The following is a 26,603-nucleotide window of genomic DNA, read 5'->3' on the forward strand; positions in this document are numbered from 1 at the left end:
TTATTAAAATATATACATGTATTAGTATTTGAGTTGGAGAGAATATTAATGTCAAAGTGGTTCCGTCCACTCTTGTACGTTGTAGCTTTCCGTACCTAACAGATCAGTCTGTTGGGTTATATTGGCTAGCCACTATCATGGTATCAGAACTGGGCATGCTATATTCCGCATTCGTCTCCTGTGAAAGACGGTAAAAAATGGGTGGGGTGTAGAATAGTTCCCTACACTTTTGTAGGGTAACTTTCTGCATTCGTTAGCCGTTCTCAACTATTACAATTCCCATAAATTGACTTAAATCCGACCCAATAACTACCCTGTTCTCCTACACTCGACCGGTTTCAACCCCATATCCTCTCTCGGTTTTTTGGAGGTCGAGTTTCAAACCCGACGATATTGTTATTTATGGTTTTTGACCCAACCTAACCTGGGGTTTTAAGGTTGGGTCGAGATGGATCGGGTTCCCATAAAACACAACCCAAAATAAATGAATAAAATTTGTTCTATAGTGACCATGATTCACGAGCCATGCCACTGAGTGAGACCGAGCTCAATACAAAGAGGGTACGGTCATGGAGACTGGAGCGTGGACTGGAAGTGGAAGAGCAGTCCTGCTCCATGCAGATCGCGAGAGCGATTTCCTCCCAATCACGAAGTAGGTGCCAGCGCGAGTAACTGCTGACAGACGAGTGTCCTAGCGCCATTCCATTTGGGCATATAGAGGGAAGCAGGAAGACGTACAATCGATTACCGGCATAGGCTACCGAGAGCGAAAAGCTGACTCTTTTTTTGTTCTTCCGGGTAGTGTTTTTCCATCGAAAGGAAGGAGTCGTGTTCATTTTCATTTGCATTCTTCCTTCGGCGTTCCTCATCGCTGCTGCCGCATTTGCCAAGAGAAGACGGGTCGAAAGTTTTTAACGGTTACCCATTTTGGGAGGTTTGATGCCCTAAATCTCGCTCGTGTCTGGGTTTGCGTTTTAAGTTTCTCGGAAGTCACATTTTCGGTATTAGTTTGCATGGAGAACCCTAGCGCCATGGAAGTGGATTCACCTTCTTCTTCTTCTTCTTCTTCTTCATCCGCGGAAGAATTCGCATCTGCGAAGAATGTGGGAGACTACAGTAACGGGAAAGTGGGTGAGTCTTTTCGTTCTTTTTATTTCGAGGAAGACACGTCTTCCAGTGGTTCCGAGGAGGATTTCGGTGGGTTGAGTGAGGCTTTCCTAGGCCGTTTTTGTAAAGAGGCTTCCAAGTGTTTCTTTGAAAAACATGGGCTCATCTCTCACCAACTTAATTCCTATAACGATTTCATAAAAAATGGGCTTCAGAAGGTGTTCGATGATGTTGGTGAGATCATGGTGTCGCCAACGTTTGACCCATCCCAGAAAGCTGATGGGGATTGGAAATATGCATCTATAAGATTTGGCAAGGTAAGGGTTGAAAGGCCAGCACTGTGGATTGAGAAAAAGTCCAAGGATGTCGATGTCAAGACGGGGACTCAAGCAGAGCAAGAAGAGTATTTGAAGTTGCTGCCAAGACACGCTCGATTGATGAACTTGACGTATTCTGGGCGCCTTAAAGTTCATGTGAAGTGGCAGGTGTGCCGAATACAAGAAATTTTATACCATTTGATAAAATCTTTTTGAACTTTTAGTAGGATGAAGTGTGTTGTAAGAGGTTTTCCTTTCAGTAGTTTAGTAATTTTATCGTCAGGAAAACATTAAAATTTCTTGAAACATGGGGTAACCTTGAGCTTAGTTTCGGCTCATTGATGAGTTCCTATGACTACATAGCAGGCATGTGGATACAGCATAATTTCCTAGCATCTGAACCGAGCTGTAGATGAATCGAATTGCATTAATGTTTGGTGAATGCATTTATTAAGCACATCAAGCCACAACTAGCACAGTCAGTTAGTTCTTGGCGAAATTCTTGATCAACTGAGATTCATTATTTGAGTGAGAAATTTTCTTCCCGATTACCAAATAAATGGCAATTTGGAAATTTGATAAGTGCATATGTATCTGCCTTTTCATGTTATGGTTACTTATTAGCTGACTATTAGTTTTAAGTAATCAGTTGGTGACCGTGCCATGTTTCTGAGTACCACTGTTATGTTTGGTTTAACTAATTGATTTAATGCTTGACAAGATTTTCATAAAATTTGTTTCCGACTCCTGATTGTTATTATTCTTCTAATATTTTGCTTTGAATTTATTGAAGCATTTTTATTTTGACAGGTCTATACTTTGCAGTCTGTCACCAGTGACAAATTTAAAACTGGTAAAGAGTCCTACATTAATAGGAAAGTGCTCAATGAATGGAATGATGAGGTTCTGTTTGGTAGATTGCCAGTGATGGTAAAATCAGATCTTTGTTGGCTGGCTGAAGAAGATAAAAATGAGTGTCATTTTGATCATGGGGGTTATTTTGTGATTAAAGGTGCTGAGAAGGTCAGACAAAACCTCATAAATTGATTTTCTAGATTCCTTGTTTTGTAGAACTGCTGATGTCCCTTTCTTATCTTATTATCTTGAATCTTTTAGTATGTTACAAGTGTATCTAAAATGATCAACAATCTAGTCACAGGGAGGTCTTAAATAAGAAGAAGGAAGCCTCTAAAAATTTCACCAATTCTATAAAAATAATCGAGTTATGTACCCTTTTTTTGGTAAAGGGTTCTTCTGTACTTTCTCTTAAAAGATATATGTATCTCTCACTTTTTACTGAAAAAAGTGAGGTTTGAGAAAAACACGAGTGTTCATATTATGTCATCTTAATATGTTATTTACTCTTTCATATGTATGCATGCATGCGTGCATGCAAACCTCACATGTGGACAGTTAGGCAGTGGTGACCATAGAGCAGTCTAATGGACAGAAGTTGCCTTTTAATATTTGTAACATTTCACCTTCTTAGTTGCAATTAGCAAATGTGATCAATGCTTTAGTTGCTTTACCGAAAAGTTGAATTAATTATTTACTTTTAGTACATTATTGCGTTACCTACTATTTTATGTTTTGATCCTCTTGGATTCCTTGAGTAGCAAAGTATGTAGCTTGCCATCTTTATAAGTCTTTACATAGCTACCTCAATACAGTAGGTGTGTACGAATAGCTCAAATTACTTTACGAGCTGAGACTTATAATATTTTCAATGGTGAAAGATTTCATTCAAAACAAAAAGAAAGAATAGAGTGCGCCCAAATTAGGGCCCATCCAAGAGAGAAAAGATACAATAACAATTAAGGGGTGCGGTGATCAGCCCATTCTCTACCTTATTCTCTGATAAATGACCGGATGCGACATGCAAGAATGTTATTAAAGCATATCATAACCATTAAGTATCTTACTTTTTCTGCTTGGATGCCTATGTTGGACACATTTGGAGCACCAGATGTCTCTCTGCTTGTTTGTTTGTGCAAAACACACAGAAGCATGTATAGAAAATGTGCCTGATCTTTTCTCAAAGGACAGGAGTGGTTGTTTTGTAAGGCGTGATAACTCAGTGAAGTTTTCCATGGAAACTATGGTACTAGGACTGTTTATCTATCTATCTACACACCCACACACACCCTCACTCTCTCACACATTTATAGACATACACGTTGCATATGTAAGGTCAGAAAAATGGGCTGGTTTGTATGCATTTATAAAATTTTTTACTTAGATGATGTGTTTTAATGTCTATCCTCTCAAATTTTATAACATTTTCGTTTTGCACTCCCCAGACATTCATTGCACAAGAAGAGAGATGCACTAAAAGACTTTGGGTTGTAAACCATCCAAGCTGGACGATTTCTTACATATCAGAAGTTAAGAGAAGGAGGGTATATGTGAAACTTGAAAATCTTAAGACAGATGGTCTTAGTGAAAGGAAAACTATTACAGTGTGGTTCATGGGTATTTCATTTCCCATCTGGATCTTATTTTTTGCTCTAGGTGCTGCTTCAGATAAAGAAGTCTGTCAAATGATAGATATTGACATTGGGGACCCTTCCATTGCTAATTTGTTAATCTCATCTATTAAAGATGCCGATGAGAAATTTGAGGGTTTCCGTAAGGGAAAAAATTCATTGAAATATCTTGCTGGCCTGATGAAGAATTTAAAATACCCTCCCCAGGAATCTGTTGAGGAATGCATTGACAGCGGCTTGTTTCCCAAACTAGGTACCCAACAAAAAGCTCTTTTTCTTGGGTATATGGTAAAATGTCTCTTGCTATCAGTGTTTGGGAGACGAAAGTGTGACAATAGAGATGATTATAGGAACAAAAGGCTAGAGCTGGCAGGGGAGTTACTTTCACGTGAATTATGGGGTCATGTCCGACATACACAGAGGCGTATGGTTAGATATATGCAGAAAGATCTGTCAGGCAAAGGATTTTTAAAGCCAATTCAAAATTATATTGATGCTTCAATAGTTTCTAATGGTCTTGTAAGGGCCTTTTCAACTGGAACATGGTCTCATTCTTACAAGAGGTTGGAGAAATCCTCTGGGGTTGTCGCAACTCTCAGGCGAACAAATCCCTTGCAGATGATGGCAGACTTGAGAAAGACTCGCCAGCAGGTCCTATACGCAGGGATGACTGGAGATGCAAGATTTCCGTATGTGTTCTCATTCATTTACTTTAATTACATACCGAAATTGTCAATATAAATAGTAATTTCTGGTTCTGTCTTTTTAGTCATTTAAAAGAACAGACAAAAAACACCAATATTTATGAGTTTATCCTGATTACGGGTTAAAAGAAACACAACTTAGGACATTTGCCATTTCCAAAAGCTAAGGCATACTACATTCTGCACGCAATAATCCAAGTGAAGATGAAGAAGCCTTTTAAATTTTTATTTTTTATTTTTTGTGATAAGGTTTCTCAAAATCCTTAAAATTCCTGTAATATATGTAACTCCATATTAACGGAACAAGCATCACTGCTTCTACTTCTAGTTGTTTCAGTACTGTACCTTGTGCCTCATGACTTCTCCTTCATCAACATAAACCAGATCCTATTTAGAAATGAACTATTGGTTAATGCTAAGGTAGTTTTGGGAGTATCTTCAATTGAGGAAGGATGGATGTTACTGATCTATGTTAGTGTTCATCCAATAGAGCTTCTTTTATGTATTAGAGAAGTTTACAAGTGTTAGGTCATCACAATCTATGATTTCTGCTTTCATATATTAAGAGATTCTAGACTTAGCTGGTTTCAGTTTACAACTGTTTTTCATCACTATGCTTATCATCTGGCTTTATGGATGTGTAAGTGATTTCTTGCCTCTTTGGGGATGTGTTGCTGAAATTCATCGTCATCTTTTTTGCAGAAATCCATCTTACTGGGGAAAGGTGTGCTTCCTTTCTACTCCTGATGGAGAGAACTGTGGGCTTGTGAAGAATTTGGCAGTCACTGGTATTGTGAGTAGAAACTCAAGAGAACCTAGTATGGACCAGTTGATTTGTTGTGGAATGGAAAAGCTAGATCTGGTTTCTCATTCCTCATTGAATGGGCGAGATAAAGTTTTTGTTAATGGCGTTTGGGTTGGGCTTTGTAGTGATTCTAGTTCTTTTGCCAGAAAACTAAGAAGTATGCGTCGCAGAAAGCTAATTGATTCAATGGTTGGTTTTTCTCTGGTTAATCTTTTTGACCTGTATCTGAAATTTGACTCTTATATTTGTTAAACTTATCCCCTTTTATTTTGCTGCAGGTGGAAATCAAACGAGATCAGTCACAGGCAGAAGTGCGTATTTTTTCTGATACGGGAAGAATCCTCCGGCCACTTCTGTTTGTCAAGAACATAAAGAAATTAAAAAAATTTAAGACTGAAAATTATTCGTTTGAGACTCTTTTAGATGAGGGGATCATAGAACTTATTGGTACTGAAGAAGAGGAGGACTGTCAAACAGCTTGGGGTGTCAAGTATCTTTTGAAGAAAGATGATTCCCAGCCATTGATGAAATATACACACTGTGAGCTGGACCTTTCGTTCTTGCTGGGCTTAAGCTGTGGAATCATACCATTTGCCAACCATAATTTGGCAAGACGTGTCCTCTACCAATCTGAGAAACATTCTCAGCAAGCTATTGGGTTTTCTACAACAAACCCCAATATCAGAGTTGATACAAATTCTCAGCAGCTTTACTACCCCCAGAGACCTCTGTGTCAGAGCATAATATCTGAATGCCTTGGGAAACCAAAATATTCCAAGGGCTATAATGATAAGATTCCAAAACCTGAGATATTTAATGGCCAAAATGCTATCGTGGCTGTAAATGTTCATTTAGGGTACAACCAAGAAGATTCTTTGGTCATGAACCGTGCTTCTCTGGAAAGGGGCTTGTTTCGAACCGAGCATACAAGGAGTTATAAATCTGAGGTTGATAATGCGGAGATTCTTGAGACTAGACGGTTGAAGTTGAAGGATCCAGTGAAATTTTGCAAAGTCCAGAGCAAGTTAGGGAGTGTGGATAATCTTGATGAAGATGGATTCCCCTATATTGGTGCTAACTTGCAGTCTTGGGAGATTGTCATTGGGAAAGCTGCTGAATCTGGTGCTGACCACAGTGTGAAGCTGAAACACACAGAAAGAGGAAGAGTACAGAAAGTTGTGCTGTCTGCAAATGATGATGGAAAAATTTTTGCTGTTGTTTCGCTTCGCCAGGTCTTTCATCTCTTTATCTAGCCCTCTTTCACTCCTTTCGTTTCTCTATTTTCCCTTGCTCTATTTCATTCATCTTTGGAAAAGATTATCATTTTTGGAGCACTCCTCCATTGAAGTCCTTAAAATGGACTTACTAACAAAGTGAATGCCTAGTATTTTGTTCTCAAAACTGATATTCGCAAATAAAGTTCTCGAATTCATTCGGTTGTGAAAGTTTTTGGTTTTCCCTTTGACAAGTTAGTGATAAATGCTGGATTTTGCTTTAGTTCTGAATTGCCAATTGAGATATTGAATTAGCTTTCAGCTAAAGTTATGAAACCAAAAATGCTTTCTCTAACCCGATATTGTTAACATATTTGGTTATCATGCATTGCAGGTTAGGTCTCCTTGTCTGGGTGATAAATTCTCTAGCATGCACGGCCAGAAAGGTGTGGTGGGCTTTTTAGAGGCACAAGAGAATTTCCCATTTACAGCTCAAGGAATAGTTCCAGATATTGTGATAAATCCACATGCATTTCCAACTAGGCAAACCCCAGGACAACTTCTTGAGGCAGCTTTGGGCAAGGGGATTGCGTGTGGTGGGCCTGTCAAATATGCCACTCCTTTCACTGCTGCTTCAGTTGAGATCATAACTGAGCAACTACACAGGTAGAAAGTTCTCTTTCACAATCATTTACCTCGCACATTGCTAGGTTTATGCTAAATGACCGGACCTGTTAGTTCCTAGAGTTTGCTGTAACTTTTCCTTTCCAGAGTTTGTTGTTTTCTTGCCAAGTGTCATTTGCTCCAAGTGTTTTCTGCCTATTATGAATTCTGAGGCCTGATAGAGTATCCCTGCTGGCCTGTCTTTCTAGTTTTAATTGCCTAAAGCAGGTGTACCTTTGTTGCCCATGGTCCCAGTTCCCAGTTTCTGTTTTGAGAACTGCTAACTGGTGGACTTACTTGTCTGCTCGCTTTTATCCAGTTTATTCAATCTGAAAAGGATTTCATTTCATTTTTACAGGGCTGGATTTTGTCGATGGGGCACTGAACGCGTGTATAATGGTCGGAATGGTGAAATGATGCCTTGTCTGATCTTTATGGGTCCCACGTTTTACCAAAGGCTGGTCCATATGGCTGAAGACAAGGTGAAATTCAGGAATACAGGGCCTGTTCACCCTCTTACTCGGCAACCGGTGGCTGACCGGAAAAGGTTTGGTGGGGTGAAATTCGGTGAAATGGAGCGAGATTGTTTACTGGCCCATGGTGCAGCTGCGAACTTGCATGAACGGCTCTTCAGGCTGAGCGATTACTCTCACATGTATATTTGCCACAAATGCGAGAGAGTAACAAATGTTATCCTGAGACCCACCGCCGGAGGCCGGAAGATCCGGGGTCCATACTGTCGTTTCTGCGAATCAGGGGAGAATATCTTAAAAGTCGATGTGCCTTATGGTGCCAAGTTGCTAACCCAAGAGCTTTTCAGTATGGGCATCTGTCTCAAATTCAAAGTTGAAGAGTGTTGAATGGGTCTGTTTTGGTCCTTCCTTTTTGTGGTGTAAAAAAATGTATAGCCTCTGCCGAAGATGTTCTCAGGACTCTGAATCTGATCCAAGTTGGTTCTTTTTACTTAAACAGAGTGACATTACAAAGCTTTCCATATTGCTCAGTCCCTAAAGTGTGTCAAGCCTTGACCAACAAAGCCTGTTTATCCTCCATGCATTGGGCATAATTTTCTTTCTTCTCAACCAAGTCTAAATGCAGCCTTGATACTATTAGCTTAAACAATTCTCCAGTAAACTCAGTTCTATGAGCCTCTGTATAAAAATGGTTTCTTACAAAATTATCATTAATCGAACCCTATGTTTATAAGCTTCACTCGTTTTTTCTTTTCATAAATAAAAAATAAATCTATAAAACTCATTAGGTAAGATTCCATGACAGTCAAATTGGAGGTCTGAAGCTTCAATAGGAGGGTTAGCTGAGGCTAAATATATAAAGTATGAGCAAAAGAGAGAAAAACAAAGGGCCAAAATACTGAACAGTCGGTCCATGTTGGAAGACATTGACCAGCCTCCACTTGCATGTAATCTTCATTAACGTTCATAAAATAAATAGAGGTGGACTGGGTGGTGCCACCGCACCCAATGATCTTTATGTGTCAATTGAACTTTTGGACTTTGAATGGAAAAGATGCTAAAAACTGCGGTCAAAGTCCAATAACTTGCGTGGTTGCTTACAGAAAGATGGTTTGATCAAACTCCCATCACCTAATTCGACTAATTTCTTAGTTTCAAGTAAAGCTACAATCATTGACATGGGTTTGGTTTCATTTATGGGCAGTGACACACACAAAAAAAAAAAAAATCCAGTACATATTAGTACCTAAAAACCTGAGGAATTCATATTGATTTGTACCAAATTTTCCACAGTTTATCAAGAAAACTAGTGAGTAAACTGGGCATCGCCTCCTAATCCATGACGAGTTTTTGCAGGAACAGATATAGGTCAGGTTCATAGAGTGGGGATGAGTTTTTAAAAAGAAGGCTTTTGAGCTTGGTATAATGGCCTTGGACCTAACTCCGACCTGCTCGCTCAGATGAAGGCCCCACTAATCTCAGAGGTGCTTGGACCTAACTCCGACCTGCTCGCTCAGATGAAGGCCCCACTAATCTCAGAGGTGCTTGGACCTAACTCCGACCTGCTCGCTCAGATGAAGAATGCCCCATTAATCTCAGAGGTGCAATGTTAGTCTTCTGACGTGCATTTGCAGACCAGAAAAAGAAACCCAACTAACCTACAATCTGAATAAGGATTTTTCTTCTCAGCAATGGTGGTGTGCAATGATCGCTGGAGTACGAGACGAGGTTATGGGAATATAGGCTTTGAGACTGCTGGTTTTTTTTTAAAACCTGTGACTTGTCTGAAAAGAAAAGAAGAGTGGAGGGAGGAGCTTTGCAGGTCCACTTAGGTGTGGTTGGAATAATTCATTAAGGGTTTATTTGGAACCCCTACAAAAGAAAAAAAAAGTGATTTTCTTCTGTTTGCCAACAGGGAATCATAGAGAGAAAAGGAAATAAGAAATATAGTTTCTCTCTTAGTTCTAATATTTTTTATCTTAAAATGATAGAATTCCAAGAAATAGAAAGGGATTGAGAAAGTTCTAATCATAATTTTTTTTAAAATATTTTTTTCCTTTTTCATATTCTGCGTGTATAAACAAGAGAAACTATATTTCTTTAGATATCCAAACAACCGATAAAAAATCTCTTTTCTTTTCTTTTCTTTTCTTTTATAAGGGTTCCAAACGGACCCTAAAAATCCAGTTTGATTTCTCAAGTCTAAAAGCGAGAGTTGCAATAAATAGGAGAAACCCGGAGAAAATATCGGTCTAATTCAATTTCAACTCTGAATCCATGTTAGTAAGAACCGATAATGCCAACATAAACTATTACCTCAACTCGGGCCATAAGTTGGTCCTAGTGAAATATGAGTCGAGTCAATTTCCGAAAATACAAGGGGCGACTCAGCAGCGGAGACATGAGTTAACCCACCTCAATTTCTGAAAATGGTAAATTTGAAGCCTTGTGTGAACAAACTATCTTTAAACAAACCAGATTATTAGAAAGCATGCTGGTCACAGTTGAACCCAACTGACCTAATTGTCCACTCTTTGGACAACACTTTGATTTCCTCCATATATTTTACCTTGGATCATTGAAAGGGCTATGTTTGTTTAGTTTTTTTTAATGAATGTGGACGTGATTATCACAAATAAGCATCACCAATAATATCTCGATAACCATGATTATCTCTAAAGATTTATACTCCATCCTGTCAGCTCTGTAGCCTACACTGAGGTATGGTAAGATCATGATACCCTTTTTAACTAAGGAACTGTATCACCACTGATGCCTTTCTTATCTTCATGCTGCTAGTGGCAATCCCAAAAGCATCTTTGTGCTTCTCTAGTGTCAAACCCTAAATCATTTTTGTGAGAGAGAAGACCCCACCTTGCTCACTAAGTGGAGTTTGCATGTTTAAAATAAAACCATTCTCATTTCTCAGCCTTGGGCATCACTAGCCCTAATCTTATAACCCTAATTCTATAAAAAAGAAATTGGATTTGCCTGTCATCCTCCTACTGGTTGCTAGGAACTGGTTGAAGGCAAGAAAGCCCTACATGTCCTCACTTCCCCAAGTATTAGGGAACGTTTGAAATAGGGTGAGTCAGATTTACAAGTGGGCGAAAGATGCGATCACACGTGTCGATATGTCGAACCGATAAAGCCGAAAGTGGACCCACATGGATTAGCTCATGGGTGACTACTACCCTGCTTTTGGGGAGTGAGCCCCATTTGTGATTTGTAAGAATGTTTCTCTAATGGGACTACATGGTGTATTACTCATCTTGATGGTGTTTAATGGTGGGAGGACAGAATGTCTCAAACAAAGGTTGCTTTGATAAGGTAGGTTAGATTCTAGTATGAACTTTATTTATGTTAACCAAGTCGATCATGTCTGATGTCTCCGTAAATTAACACTAAGCTTTGCCTAAAAGAACATGATTGAATGATTTTATATATGACTTGGAATGAAGATGGAAACCAATGAGAGCCATTCATGAATTCAACAGTCTCCTCCCTTCTTCATAATATAAAGGCTCTTTACTATGTTGTCATCCTGTTCACACTGATCCCGTAAGGCAAATCATTACTGGCTCTCTAGTTGCCTTGAGAATAAGTGTTGAGCTCAGTTCTTTCTTTGAAGATGAACTTAACAAATACAGCAAAAAAAAAAAAAATTAAAAAAAAAATGACTCGTTGGCTCTGTGTTCGGCTTTTGGTTCTCCAAAGATTCAGAGTGAAGTTCGCGTCAGAGTGTAGAAAAAAAAAAAAAAAAAAAGATTTTGACGCTAATCAGTATCGGTTCAAGCAAATCCGTGCTTCATGGTCCAATTGGAGCACGACAGAGTCGAGAAGATCGGCGCAGCACCGATACGGAGGGCCCAGAAGCTGACCAAAGTGGATGCTCTCCGAGCTCTTTTCTTAGCAAATGCTGACCACCGTCATCGCAACGAGGGTCTGAAGGAAGGTAAGGGAAATTCGTCTTTTGATCATCATGTACGGATGCCACGTGCATGATGAGGTAGAAATGTTGGAAAAAACGAGATGATTCCTCTCAAAAGAAGCGTGCTTTATATAGCTCTTTTTTTCTCTTTGATGTCTCCCTGTCAATGCGATAAAAGGTGACAATGCCATGACAATCCTGGAAATCAAGATGGAGCCATGGAGAATATTTTCTTGGGTCCAAACTACAGATCTCTTTCAACAAGGAAAGCAACCAGAGGACTTTTGGGATCCATTGATGTTATCCTATCACTGCACATCAAGCCACGTAGCTGTTCATGCTAATCCAACTTATGCTGCATGTAAGTTTTCCAGAGGTTTAACTTTGCCACTGGAGCGTTCTTCCCATAAGAAGCTGTTGCTAGACGCCAAATTTATCGCACATCTGTCCCTAAAAGAGAGTGGTGGTGAAGGAGGACGGACCCGGCAGCAAATTTGATCTGCTTAAGATTGCGAATACTTAATGGTTTACTACGTGTCGAGAGGAGTTGCAGAGAATTATTTCTTTGACTAACTTGCTGAAATATCTTTGTCTATGTAAAGATGGATAGTGCCATTACTTGTCCCAGACGAGCTTCTGCTTCCAGAGTCCATAAACGAAGAGCCAAAAGGGTTTTGAATTTCCGTGAAGTTGTTGTCAGACCTTATTATGGTCCATTGATTGAATCGAAATCCATATTTTGCATCTGTTTCGTTCATCAAAATGCCTCTGTTACTATCCGTGGCGGGACCCTTCACTGCATGTGTGGTTGGCCACTGCCAAGCTTTTCGCTTCTGCTACCATTGGTGCAAATGATAGACGTGTATTGCACTAGCGTTGGTTTAGTGAGCTATCACATCTGCAGCCTCGGCAGCGAGTCCAAAATGTTGGGCGCTGGTCATTTCCCTGATAACTAACTTTCATTTCTTCCGGCGACCGTGAAACTCCTGGTCTTCCACAGTCGGATGAAAATTTTCTCTTCTGTGTATCGTGGGTACTCGCTGTAAATGATGCAAACTGGATCAGTTTTTGGAGAGAAAACTTCCGGATGATCATCAGTTGCGCGCAGCATTATCACCCAATGCGTTTGTTGTTGTTTTTTCCAACTTTCTTGGCATCGATCGATGAGGTGTTCGACTAAATTTCTCTGAGAAAGATGGGGGGAGGGGGGAATGGTAGGAGTTACAATGTGTCTCCACCAAACTCTTTAATTCAACAGATTCAGATGAACGGAAAGAGGTGCTAATTGATTACTTATGGCCATTATCTTGTGATAAGGAGCAATGCATCAATTGCTTAATTTTATTTCTACTAGACTGATGGATCAAAGCAGACATAGACAGGTCGATTGGGATGGATAGAGAGACAGAAAGACAATCAGAAGCTTGCTTGATGCAGCTCCATTTTCACCACATTAGAGCCTAAGGTTGAGGCACCACTTAAGGGACCATGGCCTTTATAAACCAATCTTCTCCTCACGTACCATCTACTGGTCCCTTGTGATCCTACCCCTTGAAAGTGCCTCATTGCCGTGTTTCCACAAGCAGCCTTTCAAAAGCACCATCATTTGAAGGATGAGAGGGATAATGCCCTAGAGGGACACGTGTGTGAATCTGCATGTTTGGTGAAGGGTGGCCATGAAAATGGAACATTTCTTCTTCTAGATCACTTTTACCCAGACTGGAAGCCGCTCTCCCCGTGGTCCAAACCCTAGTCTATCATGCTCATCATTCCGAGCGTGTCGCGCGCCGTGAAACCCCACGAGGTGGTGACTCGATAGAGACACGTGTCTGGTCAGCATTGGCTCATCGGAGCGAGATTGCGGACCCTGGGCATTAACCACCTTTCTCTTCAGGTTCATCTCGCCACCTTTCCCCCCCCCCCCTCCAGAGTTCCGTTCCACATCAATAAGAGGAGAATGAAACCGCACTCCACTAGACATCTCCTATCATTAGTCTCCTTACCCCAGTCTATGAGGAATGGAAATTTGGAAAAAAAATGCCACCAATTATCATACTTGAAAAAAGGGTTTTCAGAAATGTAATCTTGTCATTGACTCTTAGCGTCTTAATACATCTGAGGAGGTTTTTGTATATGATTGATTGGATGGGTTTCACATGTAGGAGTCTCGACCAAACATGCGCATGACAAACTGTTTCTCCATTCAAGGTCCCACTCCACGCGTGCATTCACAAGTAGCGATCATGGCTATCAATCTGTGCTGGTCACAACTAAACCAAACAGCAATGGCCCGTGACACACCCGGTATTAGTTCGATTCGTAATTAAATTTGACTATGAAAACCTAGTTTTCCACTCTGCTTCTATCTGACTCTTTTCTCTTTTTTTTTTTTTTTTTTATATGTATGCAGGATCTTCAACTCCTTTACGTGGAAACAGAAAAAGGAAAAATCTAGCTATAAACAGGAAGGTCATTCACATGGAGGGTCAGGACTGAAAATATCCTACGAGGGAGACGAACCATCTTCTACTCTGATTTGGGTTTTCATCAATTCCTTGTGTGTGCATCATCTTCGGTGACCTAACCTGGACAAGGATGATCACATAGCTGGTAGGAAGCAGGATAGGGACAATACGTTCAACCTGCAGGTAAATGGTCAAATTCACTGCTCCATCGAAAGTGGCCTGAGCTTTGAAATTTTCAGTTTGAGACTTGTGGGGAACCATCTTGCAGTTATGGGTGCAAGTCCTCGAGAAAATGACACCCAAAAGCAGAAGTGGAAAGTAGAAGCACGGCAAAGCTAAGTTGCTTCTATGAGTCAGTAACAATGTGCATGACCTGAACAGAAGACAAAGGAGTCCTTGCCAAAATTAACACAACCTTACAAAACCCTCAATGGGAAGGATAAATAGGCTTGCAGGCAAAGGATGCTAGACTCTATATGTATCATTTCTATAGCTGTTGTCAAAAGAGTTGGCTGTGACAGAGAGAGAGAGAGAGAGAGAAGGCATCCAAATATCTCATGTAATCTAGCCATGTGTGGCAAGCAATAGAGAAAGGGAGATGTCTAGGTAAATACATTTTAGTGTTGACTTCATGCAAGTATAGAAGTGAGTGAAGTACCATTTTGGATGGTTAGCCCACATGGGTTCGTCTTCTTCACCTGACACTAACATGATCGATGAGAAAACCAGAGAGAATCCCATTTTTATAAACTGTGGGCGAGTGAAGGATTGCAGAATGTATTAATGAAGCCGCCCTTCCACATTTAGTCACAATTATGTTTCCAGTTCAGCTGCTCCTATTATATGTGACACAAGGGTATGTTTTTATCGAGTCTAGTCAACATCACACTTTTCTATTCTCCTCTTTTGGCTATCTTTCTTTGTTTAGTTGGATATGACTCTTGTAGTGCACATGATACCTATAAGACTAGAAGAACAAAGCTGACTATGAGAGGAGGGGGCCAGGGTTGAGGAAACCTTGAGCAGGGCCTACAGGTTAGAGAGGCCGCTTGAGATAGATACTGCAATGCAAGACCAGGCTTCAGAGTCTCCTGTGATGTAAGCATGATTCAAAGAATATGAAGAAAGAGATGTATTCTGACTTGTTTAAAGCACATCCAGAGCTTTATAATCCAATAGCGTTCCAGGCAAAGAAGCTCCCACCACTGCCTTCAAGTGGATCTTTGTTGATTTTTTTGGGGCTACACTTTGTGAACGTTAGCTTCCACACCAAGGAGCCCCTCCCTCTTTTTTTTTGTGCAGTTTCAGCCACTTCTGTACACAGGGTTTTTCTCCTGGTTCGTAAGTAAACAAGAGCAACTTTGGCCAATGAATTTGCACATGAAGACCATGTAGGAAACAGTGGAGGCGAATGGCCTCTTTATCTGTGGTAAGGGACAAGAAGACATGACTGGAGTGGAATGTACTAAGTTGGGAGACATGATGAAGAGAGTGGTAATTTGTTTATTTCACAAATTAGAGGATCTAGTTTTATTATGTCCTACCCACCTTCAGCATCAAATTCTTTAGTCTACTTGGCATAATGATGATGGCCTATCCACAAGGCCCCACCACGACGTGGCAGCCGTAGATGCGTCAGTGTGGTGTGCCACTTGTCTTGCTCAATTAGCTGGGTTTGACCCAGGCAAGGATCCAATAGCATGCCCAAAGATTAGTTTATGCCATCCCCCCCTAACCTCATCTCTCTCTTTTTTTTTTTTTTCTTTTTTCCAAACGGTCTCCGTCTAGAAGACAGGGAACCAAGATCTGGCTAAATTGCACTACAAAGTGGAGAAAATATTTTTAAAGTCTCCCTCATTCAACATAAGAATACAAGATCCCAAATTTGGAGAATCTCTGCTAATGTAAGTAATCTTATTAAAGAGTAAAACGACGAAAACGATTAGGCCCCAGCTGAGGGTAATGACTGATTACATTTTTTTTTTTTTTTTTTTTTTTGAAATTAGTCACAGAACAGATGATTAAAAGCTTGCAAATCTGACATGTTGCCCGACCGGATTTAAAATAATACTAACCTCTTCGATCACACCAACCCACCACAGGTATACACACCTTCGAGTTCAGACTTGCAAATTGGCTTCTCTCAGACCCTCGATCAAACACTTGGAAGAGTGCCGAATTAGGCAGCAGAGAGAGTGAAGGTGGGACGGCCTCTAACTAGGTAGCAATCGTCGGTGTATGCACAGAAGATGCCACCAACTGTAACAAATGAGATCAGAGAGTGAAAAGCTTTTCACAGGCACGCTTTGACTGGCCACTGATGCCATGAGAATCCGAGACTGGCTCTATCAGAGAGAGAGAGATGTTGAAGACTACAAGTAGCCTTTTTATGTTCGTACTTGATCGGTGATGTCCACTTTCTCCTCTTCCTCGGGCTCAGACCGTCGGCCCCTACAAGTTAAAACTGAAAATCAGCTGCAAGCATCATCCTCACACGATGACTATCACGTGCATTATGGCCCCGTCCTTCACTTCGCCATTGAAAGAGTACTGGAAATGTAGTTACACCCCCACCCCACGTTGATGCTTTCCAGCTCCTCTGACACCACAAGATGGAGATACCCGCTGCGTGGGCTCCATTGATCTGTTGCAACCTAATCCTTCTCTCGAAAGGATCTTGTCTGATGTACAACAGACCGTCAATTTCTATTTCTTTTCCCGAGAGGACAAGGATGTTTCCCCTAACAGCTTTAGCCGGGCAAATTTGAAGGTTAGCTTCTCTGGTATGAGGGAAGATATGGGTCATTCTTGTAGATTTTGATGGAGCACCTGTTGGCTTAATTATGGAAGCAAAGGATCCTTTCTATTCTAACTGTTCTCACATTTTGAGTCCATTCTCTCTTAACTGACAGATGCCCGCATGGACTGGTGCTCAAAAAGAACTGCGAGAAAGAAAAAATTTCATCTCTTTCCTTCCCACCAAAGTAGCCAGTCCTCCTACGGATTCTATCCAGGACAAAGGATGAGTTGACTATGCCACCCAAATCTCTCTTTAAATACCCTCCCATCCCCTCCTTCTGTCATTTGCATCTCCACAAACACCTCTCTTCTTTTGCTCTTTCCTTCTCAAAAGAAAACAAAAAGAAGAAGAATCTCTTTCTCTCTCGGCTCACCCACTGTTCTCTCCCCTCTGCAAAAACAAAAATGGCAACACCAGCCTTTCAACTTCTTGGACAAAACAATATCAGATTCGTGAGGTTTCTCGTTTTATTCTTCTTGAGTAGCACAATACCCAAGATAAACCTCGGATCAAACCTTCCGTCTATCCCATTCCCACCCAAGGAGCCAGAAGTTCTCCCCTTGCTTTCAAGTTTCTCGCTTGATGGGCATTTCAGCTTTCACGACATCCACCGTGCTGCCAAAGACTTCGGAAACCGATACAGATCCCTTCCCGCCGCAATTCTACACCCTAAATCCGTGTCAGATATATCAACGACGATCAAGAATCTATTCCAAATGGGTCTTACCTCGAAGCTCACTATCGCCGCCAGAGGTCATGGACACTCTCTCCGGGGCCAAGCTCAAGCACCTGAAGGAATCGTTGTTAACATGGAATCGCTGCAGGGATCCAGAATGCGGATCCAGCGTAGAGAAGATCCTTATGTAGATGTTTCCGCTGGCGAATTATGGATTAGTGTGCTGCGTGAAACCTTGAAATATGGTCTCGCTCCAAAGTCGTGGACGGATTATCTTCACCTCACAGTGGGTGGCACCTTGTCCAATGCGGGAATCAGCGGGCAGGCGTTCCGGCATGGTCCCCAGATCAGTAACGTCTACCAGCTCGAAGTTGTCACGGGTATATCACTGATCAAATAGTGCAGAAACAACTTTTGAATATAAATCGTTAGTTATATAGCTGAGTTCTAATGAAAACGTTGTTCGCAGGCAAAGGGGAGGTGATGAACTGTTCGGGGAACCATAATGCCGACCTCTTCTATGGTGTCCTGGGAGGACTCGGCCAATTCGGAATCATAACGATGGCCAGAATCGCACTTGAACCAGCACCTAAGATGGTAAAAAAACCGGTGAACTTTTTCCCCAGTAGAAACATACCTCCTCCATCCCCTCGCTTATATGTTCTATTTCGTTATTTTGGCAGGTGAAATGGATAAGAGTCCTTTACTCCGACTTCTCCACCTTCGCCAAGGATCAGGAGACGTTGATATCGGCACAGAAGACGTTCGACTACATTGAAGGCTTCGTCATAATAAATAGGACAGGTCTGTTAAATAACTGGAGATCCTCTTTCAATCCAGAGGATCCTTCACAGGCCAGCCAGTTCAAGTCAGACGGCAAGACTCTCTTCTGTTTGGAACTTACTAAGAACTTTGACCCAGACGAGACAAACGCTATGGAACAGGTCGGACCCTCCATTATTAAATTCTTCATCAACGTGTGAAGCACGTGTAAACCAAAAGCTAGGACCGACCTAGGCGTCTGTATTCTAACGTCTCTAACCCGAACTTTTGCAGGAAGTGAAGAACCTGTTATCGAAGTTGAGCTATATCCCGTCGACTTTGTTCGTTTCGGAGGTCTCGTATCTTAAATTCCTGGACAGGGTGCACGTCTCCGAAGTCAAGCTCAGATCGAAAGGCTTGTGGGAAGTTCCGCATCCATGGCTCAATCTTCTTATTCCAAGAAGCAGCATTCACCGGTTCGCCGATGAGGTCTTCGGCAACATACTCACAGACAGCAGCAATGGACCGATCCTCCTCTACCCACTGAACAAATCAAAGTAATTTTCGGTTTTAATTCTGCTTCTTGTTTTTTTTTTTTTTTTTTCTGGTAATCGACTTAGCCCCGTTTAATTCAGATTGTTCAGGACTTGAAGAAGCGATTGTTGTTTTGCAGGTGGAATAATAATACATCCGTCGTCACTCCAAATGACGAAATTTTCTTTCTGGTGGCATTTCTTTCCTCGGCAGTTCCTTCTATCGGTTCCCATGGCCTGGGTCATATTCTAGCTCAAAACAGAAGAATTTTAGACTTCTGTGAGAAAACCCAGATAGGGATGAAGCAATATCTGCCACATTACAACACGCGGGAAGAATGGCAAGCCCACTTCGGCTCTCGCTGGGAAGAAATGGTCCGGAGGAAGTCTTCCTATGACCCTTTGGCAATCCTGGCTCCTGGGCAGAAAATTTTCCGCAGAAAGCATTCTTCCAGAGACCCGGGCTTGACATCAACTTCATTGTGAGAATTTATCCAAGTAATTAAACACTCCCTGAAGCAGAGCCAGCACGGCTCAATACTGTCAAATACTATCTCAAATCTTTACAAGATCCAAGCATAGCATTTATTCACCACTGCACCAAGTGAGAGATGGAGAGGATCATTTTTAAAGAACATCCAAAGACTGCAATCGTGGAAAAGAATCTTATCACCACGTCCATGTTTGGGTAATCGGAATCAGCCTTCTTTTAATAACAAAGCTCCAATGGCATTGCCTGGATCTAAAGAATAATAACACCAGAAATCAATAAATAATTAACAAACAAATTAAGATTACAAAATCCAACAAAATCGGACTAAGAGTAAGTTAACCATCATGTAACAACTGCACATATTTGTCCACAAACACAAAACTTTGGAACATTTTTTTGAAGCAGAACAACTCATGGAAATTAATCACCAAGAAGAGCCCAGAGAGAGAGAGAGAGAGAACTCCCTTCCATTCCATTCTGCCACAACTATAATAGCAACAAGGACCAGGACCTAGTACATATTCCAAGTTACCATCTATCCAGATCCTGCAAAACCAAAGTTAGTGGCGTCCATGGCAACAGGCAGGAAGCTGCCTATGCCATCCGTAGCACCAAAACCACTCGCTCTTATTACATCATCAACTGTTACACTGGCCTCTATGTTCGCGTCCTCGTTTACAAGGCTGGTTGGCCGCGAGTGAACTTTTCCAGTTTTTCTGATTCGTTTGGTTCTTGAACTGGAGTATCGTCTTCCACTACGTGTTTCAGTTTCTAGTGTTTCACTCACGTTGCTCGTTTTACTACCTGAAACAACCAATTATAAAATATTGACTTAGAAACTGCAGCAGTACAAGTTGGGCCATCCAGAAAATATTACTCCAACCCAAAAACATAAATGTAGAAAGATTCAAATCATCACATGGCGATGAACTGCATTTTGAGAACCAAACGTTGATGTTGAAAGGTTCAAATCCACATGGATAGAGCTTCTAATCATCAAACTTCATAACTATGCATTTAAACTCTCCAATGGAAGTCCATATGTAAAAAAACTTCAAACTACTATTTATAGTCAAACTACTATAAACCTCTAGAAAACAAACCCTAAAATAAAATTCAATAAATGATAATCTCCAAGCTATGAAAGCTTCCCAGAGCACTAATCTCAGTATATCCTGACTGGAATTGACAAACCTGAAAGTTACCAGGCAAGACAAATGTAAAGAAACAGAATTGTGTAGGTAGAGGTCTATATAACTTCAAAGACATTTTAGTCATGATGAACCTGTTAAAAAGTTAAACATTGAGCTTAGCCAATGGTAGATCACTTGAGAATCAGCTGATGAACATCATGCCTATGTTAGCAGTAGAGATAGGCATGTGCAACCCACAGCCGTGTAGCATTGTCTTCTTACTAGAGAACCACCAAATTAATTGTTGCTTATGGTGCCAAAAATCCAACCCTGTAGTCTGACATCTAAATTTCTATTTGGCAATCACCTTGTTTGTCCTTCACAAAATTTAAGATCAAGCAAATGTCACTACTAAGGAATTTGATGCACAATGCACGGACATATATCAGTAGCACCAAAGTCTCCTCCTTTGAAATCCATGGTTTTGAAATATTAGTTTTTGAAAAATTTATTTACTATTCACATCCACTAGTCTGTCTCTGACTCAGACTCTCTTCTGCTAAGTTGGAAAACCAGTGACCATATTGAGAAATAACATGTGATGATAAAATATATTAACTCTAAGATAACTATATAATTGAAATAACCCAAACATCCTGCATAGACACAAATAGCAATAATGGAATGATAGGTGTTTGTAATGAAGTGGTTTACATGTTAAAAGTAAATGTACATACACATAACAGCTGCATTAGCATACTGATCCAAAAAATGCCCACACATGGATATACTTGAGACAAGGTATGATGTTAGCATGATTTTTCTTGGTTTTGCAACAGCTTCTTTTTTCACTGTAGCATATTGTTTTTGTGCTTCACTATATTACCAGGAAGACTACTTCATAGCTATTGGACTCAATCCTCAAACTCCACCTCACCTACATCAGTAAGTCATGAACACATATCAGTACTTGGCAGAAACCGTCTGTCGATCACATCCAACAAAGACTAAGGACCTATACCTTTTTCATGTTGTTGTTTTCATGATGCTTTGCGGTACCATAAGGACAACTCTGACAAAACCACCACAGGGTTATCAGCTATCCTCCATGATCACTTTCAGGACTTCTTGGTTGGTTACTTCAGGTTTGAAATGCTAGATTCTTTTAATTTGCTTCTCCTAAAGATAATTTCCTGCAGCTTCTCATCCTTAACAAAAGACACATAAGAGAACCGGTCATGCAATTATCTTCTATGAGCACAAAGCGTTGTACCACTTTCAGTTAACACATTTCAATAATGGCATGATGAAGAAGGGCACTCAGCTCATGCAGACAGCTCCATTTATAGTTCGTGTATAACATGGTAAATCACCCTACAACTGGCATGGGACAATTCTCAACATTTCCCCTTATGTGTGCACCCTGGTTGTAGCTCTGAATATGAGGATATTTCCGGTAGAGGCATTACTGTTGGTGGAGGCTCATTAAACCTACTCCAATAGCACAGAGATATATTCAACTCAGAAGCTCAAGCTCCAGTGGAGAGGCCACACAGCAGTTCTTAGACAAGTTTGTATATCACTTTAACATAGAAGATTAACTCTAAAACCATAAAGCCTTGAACAGGAAAATTAGTATAGCATCCCCAGAGTTTCAGCTAAAATTGTGACCAAATATCTTCGATGTGAAATTCAAGAGTTTTTGCAAGTCTCAGTCTGAGGTTTGGATAGGCCTCATATAGGCAAACTCCTTTTCCAGATTATTAATTTTCTATTGCTTTCAATACTCCTTGTGGACGTCTACCTTAATGAATCTAAGAAAACTCCTTTCTCAGATGTGGACTTTTCAAGGATCTTGCTTTCCATAGTCCTTTAGGGAAGTCTATCTTATTTTACTTCATAGAATCTGTGGTCTATCCTCTACTTGCTCCTCTGTGCTCTTCTGCTCTGCTTTCAATTCACTGTCCCCCTTATACTTTCCACCTTTTATTAAGTATTTATGTGACTACTGATATGACAAAAGTAAGTTCCACAAGGTACAGTGGGTACAGAAAGTCGATTTTGCTTTTGTATATGAATGTGAACTTGCAAACATTTTGTAAGCAGAATTGAAACAGAACTCGAGAACCGTATTCCCAAGTGGCAAGATCAGCTCCAGCTGATTCACAGCAACCAAAACTAGAGATGCAACAAGCAATTTCTATTCATATAATAAATTAATAATCAAAGCCTCATAAGCTTTTTTATGGTCCATAAATCAGAATAAAGTTTTTAAAGTGTACATAAGTAATAAAAACGATAAAATAACCACAAATGAGTTCTTCAGATCATAGTTGAAATTTGTTAGGCACAATTTATAAGGAATACGATGAACCATTTTACTTCTTTTTTTCTTTTTTTTGGAAAAAGATGAACCATCTAACATTGCCATGAGTTAGTGGCAACATCCAGTAGACAATAATAAAGAAATAGTTTAGTCGCAATGAGAGAACCTCATCTAACTTCAACCTAATTCCTAATACCACTCACATGATGTAAACACATAGGACAACTCAACAATAATCACTGACATAGACCTCACCACTTTGCCCAAAACTTATACCTCTCAATTCGAACATATACTCTGTATACTCTATAAACAGTAAACATCTACATCTTTATCCTCTCTCACATACAAGTTCCATAAGGCATTTACCCACAGCCTGAAACCACCAAACATGGATGAACCATCTAACATTGCCATGAGTTAGTGGCAACATCCAGTAGACAATAATAAAGAAATAGTTTAGTCGCAATGAGAGAACCTCATCTAACTTCAACCTAATTCCTAATACCACTCACATGATGTAAACACATAGGACAACTCAACAATAATCACTGACATAGACCTCACCACTTTGCCCAAAACTTATACCTCTCAATTCGAACATATACTCTGTATACTCTATAAACAGTAAACATCTACATCTTTATCCTCTCTCACATACAAGTTCCATAAGGCATTTACCCACAGCCTGAAACCACCAACATGGATTAAACCAAACAAAATAGCTTCAGAGAAGATACATCGACACTGTTTTGTTATAAGCCTTTTGAGGCTATATCAATAGATAAAAAACTAATATGGACTTAAAATGGTGAAAAAAGACATGATACAAAAGAAGAACTAGTCAAAGAAGCTTCAAACAGAAAAATCAAAGGAAAAGATATAGATATTGAATGGCATATGACTGACTGGAGCTGCGAACTCAAGGCAAAGTTGGCCCCATGATTGTTTTTTGTTACTGTTTATTGATATGTTAAAAGAGCGGAAAGGCAACTCAAAAACTTGGCTAAGTTGATTAACAGACAGCTGGTTCATATCCAATGCAAAGTTCTTAATCCTTGGTTTTTGAATTCAAGCAACAGATGCAAGAAACCACATGGACTGTAGCAAGCTAAATACAAAAGAGAGCATTATACTACCTGGTACAGACTGAGGGTGAAGACAGAGCTATCATGTCAATCACTTTGTTAACACCAATTGTATTTTAGCATTGAAAGAGATCTAGAGAGTTTATTGGTAGGGTACACCCACTGTGATATTGCCCTTCCTTTTGGTTGGCCCATGCAAAATGCAAGTTCCACTAGTAAAAGAAGTGTCAGTGTTTTTTCAGTGACATTATCACCAAGGCTAAGGGAAGATTGACAGGGGAGGAGACAAACTTGGGCCACATTACACTCATATTTAGGACAGACGAAAGGTCTGATGGTGGGTGTCATACAGCAGTGAAAGTGCAATATGTGAAGCAGAGAAAATGACACAACATTTCTGCATATAAATCGAACTTCTGTCCTGGATAATGGCAGTCTTTATTTCTTCACCTATTAGTGGAGAGTTTAAGGTTCAAACTATCAGCATTTCATGCATCAATAGTTGAAGCAGAGTCAAGATCTCGGTGCAATCAAAGTTCCTATTTAAGTTATTTATTCTCAAGAAAAAATCATTTAGTCATATAAAATTTAGCAACTCCACCATTTTCAAAAAAATAATAACATTTACGAACTTTTTCAAGACAATAGAAAATAACATTTAGCAAAGCAATAGTTTCTACATTTAAAAGGCCATCCGGCTTTCTTTCCACCCCTGGGAAAATGTAAAAGTACATCCAGATGATAAGAGAAAGAATCCTTTGTCATGTTCACCTGAAATATTTAAGGACCTATGCACTTAAACAACCTTGATGGAAACTGGAATTTCCAGCAAACAGAATTTGCTAAGGGCAGGATAAAAAAATAGCATCATCAAAGGCCCTATAGATCTTATATCCGGTTGTGAAAAGGAACTGACTAAACAAGTATCTTACCATTCTACAAACAGCTCAAAATTCTATAAGGCAGGTTAAAAGGTGATAGACTACACCTAGGTTTAATCTATTTCTGTTTCAAGTATATTTAAGTGAAATAAGCATCTTATTCAACGAAAGAAGGAAAGAATTAAAATACTTAACAAAGGATTAAATCCATCATATTTTTAATGATGGTTGATTGTAATGCTTTAATGTTACAAATTTGTCAATATTAAAAGAATCTGTAAAAGGAGTACCTGAATTTATGAATATAATCTGTAAAAAGGAATACCTGAAAAGTTAAATTTAAAAAGAATGACTATACAAGTTTAGGCAGTCTTAAGTAACTGGATAAAAACCTTCAGCCCTCATTTAAGTTTCGACCAGCATTACACCGCTAGTTTTTTTTTTACCTGATTGTTGGAAAATTAATGATAATAAAAATAATAATAATAATGTTACCACATTTCCATAGCAAAGGACACCCCCCCCCCCTTTTTCTCTCTCCTACTTTCTGTATTAGCAGTCCAAACTTATCAAAGCTGTGTTGCTATCTGATTTGGTCAGAACGATGACAGACAAAACATTATGTTTAGATGGGACAAAACTGACTCCACTATGACCAATTAATGATGAAGTATCTCATCATAGATTTTTCCTAAGATGCCCAATTTGTGTTAGGAATTACGAAGTTGTCTCAAAAACAAACAAGAATGTTTGGAACCTTTTTAGAAAAATTATACAGGTACGAAGAATTTTTAGAAACATCAGCTCAGTTTAACCGAATTGAGAGTGTAAATAGAAACATGGCTGCAATACAGACATCACCTTCAAGACAAACACAAGCTTTAAACAATAAAACCAACTGCCAAAACATAAAAGCCTTTGCAAACGAGATATACAGAAATACAGATGAAGATTGTTTTTGAAAAAGGGATACGAAAGAGATACAAGTGAAGTTTTTTTTTCTTTTTTTTTTTTTTACAGATTTACAGATAAAGAATTGAGATAAAAGCACGTAAAAATACATAAACAGACAGCAATTACATTAATCAACTTAACCACGGGCCCAAAACTAGTCAGAATACAGAAATACTTAACCTTCATCTGGTCATTAGCAAATTCCCAACCGTACCTGTCACCCGAAGTAAAAAAATAAAGGGGGCAAACGTACTTCTGCTCAAATCCAGTTGAATCCTGAATTTGATCCCTTTATCAGATACTGTAATACAAACCCATCAACATCAAGAGCACGGTAAACAGGATTGCCGTATGGACGCAATCGACTGCGACGAGTAAAAACGAAAAACCGTACTAGAAAATACTGAATAATAAATAGTTCCTCAGGTTAGTTATCCGGCAATAGAATATCTACGATGGATGGTCCCAAATACATTCTGAAGAAAAGGATAATGAATTTACCACGGGAATGCAGCCCAACATGTCCTCTGATTTCCTCTCACTTCATCAACCAGATCTTCTCCCTCCAAAATGGATTAAATTCGTATTTAGTTCTTCCGAATTTGAAAATATCAGGATATGACGCGGTTGCTTGCATGGACCGGCCTTGTCGGCATACCACCAACAATTCTTGATTATAAAACGTATTTGATTATAAAACCACACATGAAAGCAATTCATTTTCTCCTTAAATGTTCATGTTCCGAACCTACATTTAAAACAAAAAAGTAAAGAAAATATTGCGATGAACTT

General features: G+C 39.8%; 2 protein-coding genes and 1 long non-coding RNA gene across 3 annotated transcripts; 2 read left to right on the forward strand and 1 right to left on the reverse strand.

Moving 5' to 3' along the window:
- The first annotated feature begins 563 nt into the window (after positions 1-563).
- On the forward strand, positions 564-8,290 carry LOC137955304 (DNA-directed RNA polymerases IV and V subunit 2). The gene is made up of 7 exons (XM_068802192.1): positions 564-1,592; positions 2,235-2,447; positions 3,725-4,599; positions 5,317-5,608; positions 5,698-6,651; positions 7,028-7,299; positions 7,655-8,290. The coding sequence occupies exons 1-7, from the start codon at positions 1,014-1,016 to the stop codon at positions 8,154-8,156; spliced, it is 3,687 nt and encodes a 1,228-aa protein (XP_068658293.1). The 5' UTR covers positions 564-1,013; the 3' UTR covers positions 8,157-8,290.
- A 9,079-nt stretch (positions 8,291-17,369) lies between these two features.
- LOC137955192 (cytokinin dehydrogenase 9-like) lies at positions 17,370-19,422 on the forward strand. The gene is made up of 5 exons (XM_068802061.1): positions 17,370-18,021; positions 18,111-18,238; positions 18,325-18,585; positions 18,698-18,960; positions 19,077-19,422. Exons 1-5 carry the CDS (start codon positions 17,370-17,372, stop codon positions 19,420-19,422), a joined length of 1,650 nt encoding a protein of 549 aa, XP_068658162.1.
- Positions 19,423-21,441: 2,019 nt separating this feature from the next.
- LOC137955434 (uncharacterized) lies at positions 21,442-26,353 on the reverse strand. Its single transcript, XR_011113150.1, has 3 exons — positions 26,313-26,353; positions 21,584-21,770; positions 21,442-21,499 (listed from the first exon to the last, which is right to left on the reverse strand). It is a non-coding gene; the product is annotated as an uncharacterized lncRNA (long non-coding RNA).
- Between the last annotated feature and the right edge of the window lie 250 nt (positions 26,354-26,603).

The sequence above is a fragment of the Aristolochia californica genome, unplaced genomic scaffold (assembly GCF_029961685.1).
Source record: "Aristolochia californica isolate CCGP_79_NKW_82.1479 unplaced genomic scaffold, dmAriCali1.0.hap1 SCAF_2, whole genome shotgun sequence".
NCBI lineage: Eukaryota > Viridiplantae > Streptophyta > Magnoliopsida > Piperales > Aristolochiaceae > Aristolochia > Aristolochia californica.

Coding starts and splice junctions, on each gene's coding strand:
- LOC137955304 (XM_068802192.1), top strand. CDS start 1,014: ATGGAGAACCCTAGCGCCATGGAAGTGGATTCACCTTCTTCTTCTTCT. Junction 2,448..3,724: donor TGATTAAAGGTGCTGAGAAG/GTCAGACAAAAC, acceptor TGCACTCCCCAG/ACATTCATTGCACAAGAAGA. Junction 7,300..7,654: donor ATAACTGAGCAACTACACAG/GTAGAAAGTTCT, acceptor TCATTTTTACAG/GGCTGGATTTTGTCGATGGG.
- LOC137955192 (XM_068802061.1), top strand. CDS start 17,370: ATGGCAACACCAGCCTTTCAACTTCTTGGACAAAACAATATCAGATTC. Junction 18,239..18,324: donor TTGAACCAGCACCTAAGATG/GTAAAAAAACCG, acceptor TTATTTTGGCAG/GTGAAATGGATAAGAGTCCT. Junction 18,961..19,076: donor TACCCACTGAACAAATCAAA/GTAATTTTCGGT, acceptor GTTGTTTTGCAG/GTGGAATAATAATACATCCG.